This window comes from Oratosquilla oratoria, chromosome 12, assembly GCF_046742065.1.
Source record: "Oratosquilla oratoria isolate Oo_2021 chromosome 12, ASM4674206v1, whole genome shotgun sequence".
In the NCBI taxonomy this organism is placed as follows: Eukaryota; Metazoa; Arthropoda; class Malacostraca; order Stomatopoda; family Squillidae; genus Oratosquilla; species Oratosquilla oratoria.
In genome coordinates, this window is record NC_134788.1 from 52,745,641 (window position 1) to 52,752,515 (window position 6,875).

The following is a 6,875-nucleotide window of genomic DNA, read 5'->3' on the forward strand; positions in this document are numbered from 1 at the left end:
CTTGCTTAGGTGTTTATCTAAACGAGTCTTAAAGCTTCGAACTGAACTACATTGCACTACCTGTGCAGGAAGTTTATTCCATTCATTAACTACACGGTTGGCAAAGTTGTTTCTACCTACTTCCAAATTGAATCTATTTCCGGATAGTTTGAGACCATTGTTTCTTGTCTGATTCTCATTCAATGTGAAAATTTTGTCACTTTTGATGTTGTCAATTCCCTTTGTTCAATACTATCCAATTTTACTTAGAAGAGTGTTTTACCCAGACTTTGGTTCATTCTTACACATTCACGAATGTTGTGTGGAGCCTTGCGCCTGGGCATAACTTTGGAACTGAAGGGTATATCGCCCTTTACGTACTTCAAACTGTTCAGTGTAGGTCTGCCTGCACCAACACGGTTCTTTCCACCACCTATCATCTTCCTTCGGGATGTTGCACACCAATCGTCTTGGTGCTCAAAAGATGTTTTCTTGTTCTTTTCCCAAGGGCATTGGCAGCACCTGAGTATCGTCCAAAACAATGAAGCGCTGAAGCCAAGGCAGTATCAGTCCCTGAGGCAAGTTTCTGCACTTGTTTGGTGAAGGTTTTTACAGATTCCCCAAGAGAATCTTTGTCCTGCATGTACCTTCGTTGAATTGCATGAAATGCCTCGTTCAGTCCATTCAATATTGGATCATTTTCACAGCTGTCACCACCAGAATTTGACGTGTTTGAAGTGGAACTGCGGGTGTCATCCTCCCCTGGTGGATTTTCCTCACAATCCTCCACTGGTGGGTTGTCATGATCGATCTCTTGGTCATTTGGATTCCCAGAACTGGTTTCCATGGGCATGATGGGTTGTGTGACCTTCTCAGGTTCCGTTGGTTTCTGCTGATGATTAAGTGACACAAACCAATCATCTGGGACATTGGCACAGCCAGTTGCAACTTTGTACAAAAGCATCCTCATTGCTGGATCATTGACAGGAATGAAGTTCCAACAGGACTGAGCATTGTACGTCTTTATAACTAGGTACTGATGCTTGCATGGTCCACCTGTAATGCAAAATGAAAATATAAGAGATTTTGTTTAATATTCATTGTCAAGGTGTAGGTGTCAGGATCATTCAAGTATTACTAATGCAGTGAAGGGGAGGGGGTTCTGCTCAGAAGCGTAGATGCATGTACTATCCTGTACATTGTTGGGGGGGGGGGATTAAAAATTCCAGATAATTTTGCACATGTGATAATTGAATGGTCCCCTATGATTTTTCCATTAAGAAAACAGACCTGATATTAAAGGGTATAGACTGGGATACTGCCAGGGGGGTATTTGTCTACATGTAGCTCTCCCATTGGCATTTTTGTCAATTGCTAGTGCTATGGTGTCGCAGTGCAATTTTGAAGATGATTTTGCAATAATTTACAGGTGCACATACAGGAAAATACATCCCGTGTACATGTTCCTGTAAGGAGATTAAAGCTGGAAAGGCTAATACAGTACACGTACGCTGGATCTTCATTAGCTTAGAAACTGGAGTTATTGCCAGCAGTCAGCTTAGTTAGCTAATCAGTTAAATCTATCATCTGTATCCCATTCAATTGTCTTGGGCAGTCTACTAGTGCCAGCCATAACTCAAATATAAGAAAGTCTCACCTGTCATTCCTATCTTGCAAGAGCACACACCCTGTCCAAGATGTACCACATAGCCCACAGTCTCATCAGTCTCACTGGGTACCATGTAGAGGTCCTCATCAACCTGCTCGATCTCGTCTGGGTTTATTTTACATCCTGCAGCAACACTTGGAAGGAATCTCGACTGCAACACTCTATCCAGTCTGTTGTTGCAGACATCAATAATGCGTCTTTCATAGTAAGCCTCCAGCCTCGTGACAATAAAGTCCACAAGCTGGATCACATTGTATGCTTTGGTGCGCTCAAGAATCTGATCTTTCATGATCCACATGGAAGCTTCAGCATAGTTATTGGTGTTGTTGTTGCGGACATTCAGGTCATCACAGTAGCACACAGCCCAGGACGATTTCCTGGCATACACATCCTCCAAGTGTTTTTGAACTTTTTCGTACTTTGCCAAAGTTTCATCATTCTCCATTGCCTCGAATTTGGCCTGAAGTTCATCAACAGAACTGCAATAGACCATGTCTTTCAACAAGGAGAACAAATGGGGTCTATCCTCCTTCCTCACTCCATTTTTGAATTCCCACAGGAAACGCCAGAATGCTTGCAGCAGGTGACATACACATAGCAGTAGCGTAGCCTCAGGATAGATAGCACTCAGCGCTTGTCTTTCAGAAGTGCTATCATCAGTCATGAATAGTTCTGGCCCTAACTTTGGACCCCGCCCGAAAAAGGCAGAATTATCCAGCAGTGAATTATAGAGGGCGAGCGCTTCAGTTACTGTCTCAGTACTTTCACTGGTTGTGATCAGCACTCCTAGAGGAAGTCCACCAGCACAGCTATGGGTGAGCAGCAAAAATACACGACATCCCTGCCTGTCCATATTTCCAGAGGCATAGATGAACACCAATTCACCTGAATGCTTAATAAGTTTATGTACACGTTGCATTAATGGTGTCACTATTGCCAGTGCTGCTTGCTTCTTTTCTGGTCCAACGAGTGCGAGTTTGATCCTGTTTTCACCAAGGGTTCCTTCCTCAATTTTCTTCTCCAACTCTTTCAGAACAAATTCTCCCGTGGCTTTGACGTACTCTTTCTTGAAGGCCTGGTAGTACAACCTGAAGAAAAGGCAGGGGATTTTTTAGCACTCAACATAGTCAATTTTTCATAGTAACTAACAGGGTTCAATTTTAGACATTTTTCTTGGTTGCCCACAGGGCAAACAAAGTCGAGGTCCATCTTGCCTTAGCCCATTCTGAGGTTGCCCTCAAATAGCAAGAATGAAGGAATAAGCCAGAAGTATTACTGCACATTGGGCAAGTTTAGGACACATTTTCAGACATTCTGCTTGCCCACAAGGTTTTTATGTTACCTCGGGGAAGCAAAAACCTGCAAAAATCAAACCCTGACTAAGTGCATTACTCCTGGTACTGAGGATAATCCAACAGATGCTTACGTGAATTCAGTGAAGATACCTTGTTCCAAGAGGGTGTAGAATGCCATATTTTTCTTATGTATTGGAAGCTATTTGATACCATACCAGAAATATCAGTGTTAGACAGATTATTTATTTCCCTTGGATTTACAAATGTATTACCTATTCAATGTCAGTTTCAATTTACCACTGCATTACAAGACCTTTTCAATGAAAAAAGATCAGTTACAGTTTTGCAATATAATGTGCCAAGCATGATTCTTCGTTCCATCCTTCCCAAAGTAGGCAGAAGATGAAATGCACGCACTTGCACTTGAGGAAACACACTGTATCAAACACTTAAAAATATACAGAACTCACCTGTAACAGTACTGCAAATCTGGTGTTATGGCTCTATCAGCACAGACAAAAATGTAATTATCCCCATGCTCTAGTTGAAGATCATACTTGTGCAGTTCGAGTGCTTTTGAAGGAGTGTAGCCCTTGCTGAATAGGTCCAGGAACTTCTGCTTCACCTCTTCACTCACATCTCTATGCTTCAATGCGTCTGCAGCTCGAATAGGGTGATTATGGGTGCACTTCAATTTCACAACCATGGGATGATCAGGCATGTGGGGATCCGCTGACCTATGAACAAAGAAAAGAAAAATGACACAAGCTGCAGAATACTGTAAGCATCTGATTGTCTTTGCACCGTATGCACTTCCAGGCATGCAAACACTTCAAGACTGAAGCCATTCAGTGTTGTACTGTCAGTACCTCTTGCTCTTTCCTTGCCTGAAACAGCCAACAACACTGTGCCTGAATGTCTCTTTGGCCTCAGCCATGGCCATGGGTTATGTACAAAGAAATATATCTCACTCATTTTTAAGAAATTTATAAAATAAATTCCAAAGGTTTTGGTTAAAAAATTAATATGAGAAGTTGCACAATACATGATATACTCAGAATGAGAAAAAGATTCAACACTAAGTACCTGCACTTCCTTTTTATCCCATCAGATTTTTCGAAGGTACTGACTTTAACAACGATACTCAGACCTGCTGGACAATTGGTGTTCTTTGACCCCCGGTGGCAATCAGATGTTGCAGTCCTTGGCTTTGTATTGTGTTGGCAGCGAAAATCAGTCTGAAGAAGAAAACAATGAAGTTCATTTTTAGTACTTAGAATTAAAATCTGGCAAGACCATGAACGCATCAGACACATATGGCAGAGATTAAATAACACGTTCACATTCATCAAATAAATAAAGTGACGAGACGAGAGGGCAAGCTGTAAAGCGTTGCTGGGAGTCGTAGCCTCTGAAATAATAATAAGCGACTCAAATGTAAGCAATGCAGGGCATGGCATATGTCATTGACTGAATGTTCAAAGTCTGGAAATGTTTGAATAAGTACACCGCAGCATTTTCTTTTTACCTTGGAAATTTGGCCATCTGTTCGTCGAACTAGGAATCACAAATTTTAGGAAAGTGCTTCACCTGGCAGTGACAGCTGCTGCACAGTACAATAATTGTTATAGTGCTTCTTTTTACTTAACTGAATGTCAATATGGACCAAAATTCAGGGTATACACACCTTGTAAGCAACCTTTACACCAGAACAGTTATAAGATCTTTCCACTCGAAAAGTCATGAGAGAAGATTTCTGCATGGATTCCAACCACTGTTTGGCCCCTTCTTTAGTCGAAACGGACAATCTCAGAGTAACTTTCACTTCTTTCCCAACAATTTCTACTTTACAAATGTGATGCTCATAGCTCTCAGGCAATAATCCCTGTAGTGAAAAAGAAAATCATAAGATTAAAGAACCTGAACCAGGAAATATACCGGGAATTTTAATGTGCAATTGGCACTTCATCATCATTTCTTAGTAAAGTAGCCTGCAGCGTGCTTTTATCGGAGTATTTCAAATATCTTTGGATCAAAATTTATTGGTATCTTAATTTTGTGTATTTGGAATTTTCTGAAAAATGACCACCAAAAAATTCCCAACAGTTGTTCAGTAAATTTCTATGCATTACATCAATAAATGACGTCATCTGATGTACGTCTTGCATGACTGGAATTACTGAAAGAGATTTACGATTCCTTAATTAAAAGTTCAGAATTATTTTAATTAAAATCTAACCATCATAGCATCAGCTAGACTATGGCAGAAAAACCAGCACTCTATTATGGCACAGCCTCTAGTAGGCCTAGTAAGCACTATTACTTCGGGGGGGCTTAGTGTATGATCGAGGAAAAGACCATCGATACGGTATAGACTCTAGACCAGGGGTTCTCATTAGGGGTGAAATTCACCCCAGGGGGGAACTTTGGGTTTTCTAGGGGTGAATTGTGACCTCAGTAAGTTTATGGTGTGAGGAAAGCAAATATAGGCTCTGGCCTATCTGTCTAGACGTCACCTGGGCTGGAATTACACCTGTGCTGACCCAGGTTAATCTTAGGATTAGAAAAGTGTTACGCTGTGCGATAATACCTGCATATTATTTAGAATGCACCTTTTGAAACAGGCAATCTTGGAAAGGAGGGGGGAATGACATTCTGGCAAATGGTGAAAGGGGTGCATGAGCCAAGCAAGGCTGAGAACCCCTGCTCTAGACTGCTTCAACAAATTAGTTTTTTTTTTCCCAAGATTTGTCCAGTTCTTTCCACTGTTTCGGGTCAAAATGTTCTATGTGTTTTACTTCTTTTCAAACTTACCGCTAACCTAAGTTGTAGTTTAGAATCAATAACAGGGCGATCACAATGTGAACACAATCGAAAGTTATTAGGCACTGCCATTTTCAATGTTTTGAATCTCAAGTTGAGTGAACGGACGGTCTCACTAATTGCCGAACAAACCGAAAGAAAAAAAAAAAAACGAGAAAAGCCGAACAAAACAACAAAACCCAAACAAGGACGGGTTTTGCTCAAATGCACACTTCTATATATGTATGGTTGTATTATTTTAACTATTTTCTTTAAGATATGTGATTTCCATGTAATATAATCATAGAACTTACGTTTTTAGCCTCTGCAATTTTACCGACCCCGGCTACGACTCGTCCAGCCCGCCGTCTATGATTACTTGTGGTATGGATCAAACTACACGCTTTTAAGTTTCTTACTGTTGCGTTATTAGTGTAATAGACTGCATATAGTTGAATTATTTAAACTCTTTTCTTTAAAATGTGTGATTTTCGTGTAATTTGACCAAAGAGAAGTTATGTTTTAGCCTCTGCAGTATGACCGACCACAGCTACATATACCGTAACAAATCAGCATATGGTTGCATTATTTGAACTATTTTCTTTAAAAGGTGTGATTTTCATGTAATTTGATCAAAGAGAAGTAACGTTTTTATCCTCTGCAAAATTACCGACCCCAGCTACGATTCGTGGTTACAAATTTACCGCTAGCCTGCCATCTATGTTCTGCGAATGCAGATCATCACTGAGCGTCAGCGTTGCCAGATTGGCGTTTTTAATGCCAAATTTTGTATTTTTGGAATGTTTTTACTGTGTTTGGCAGGGAAATTTGTTGGGTGGCATTTTTGGGAATTTGGCATGGGGGGGGGGTTAAATACCCGGTCGTGATTAGAGATCATTCTTTTACTTGTATCAAGAATTAAATGGTGATGTATATGAATGATATAAATTTATCTTGGTTATATCATGTGGGAAATGTTGTAAAGATTTTGTGCCTAGCCAAAGGCTGTTTCAGTTCTTCTTTAGTGAAAATATCTATGAAATGAGTAGTATACCAAACATTTCTAAATCTGATGATGCTTTTGATTATATTTAGACACAATAGAAAAGTCACAAATGTATTTTTTATCT

The 6,875-nt window shown here is 40.3% G+C and overlaps 1 protein-coding gene across 1 annotated transcript; it reads right to left on the reverse strand.

Moving 5' to 3' along the window:
• LOC143030392 (uncharacterized) lies at nt 1-5,838 on the reverse strand. The gene is made up of 6 exons (XM_076193541.1): nt 5,758-5,838; nt 4,631-4,828; nt 4,030-4,181; nt 3,414-3,680; nt 1,637-2,736; nt 1-1,035 (listed from the first exon to the last, which is right to left on the reverse strand). The coding sequence occupies exons 1-6, from the start codon at nt 5,836-5,838 to the stop codon at nt 416-418; spliced, it is 2,418 nt and encodes an 805-aa protein (XP_076049656.1). The 3' UTR covers nt 1-415.
• Nucleotides 5,839-6,875: the final 1,037 nt, after the last annotated feature.

Excerpts from the sequence above, each read along its gene's own strand:
- LOC143030392 (XM_076193541.1), bottom strand. The coding sequence starts at position 5,838 with ATGGCAGTGCCTAATAACTTTCGATTGTGTTCACATTGTGATCGCCCT. Across the intron at positions 4,829-5,757 it reads AACTACAACTTAGGTTAGCG|GGATTATTGCCTGAGAGCTA; the intron begins GTAAGTTTGAAA and ends TTTTCACTACAG. Across the intron at positions 2,737-3,413 it reads GATTTGCAGTACTGTTACAG|GTTGTACTACCAGGCCTTCA; the intron begins GTGAGTTCTGTA and ends CCTTTTCTTCAG.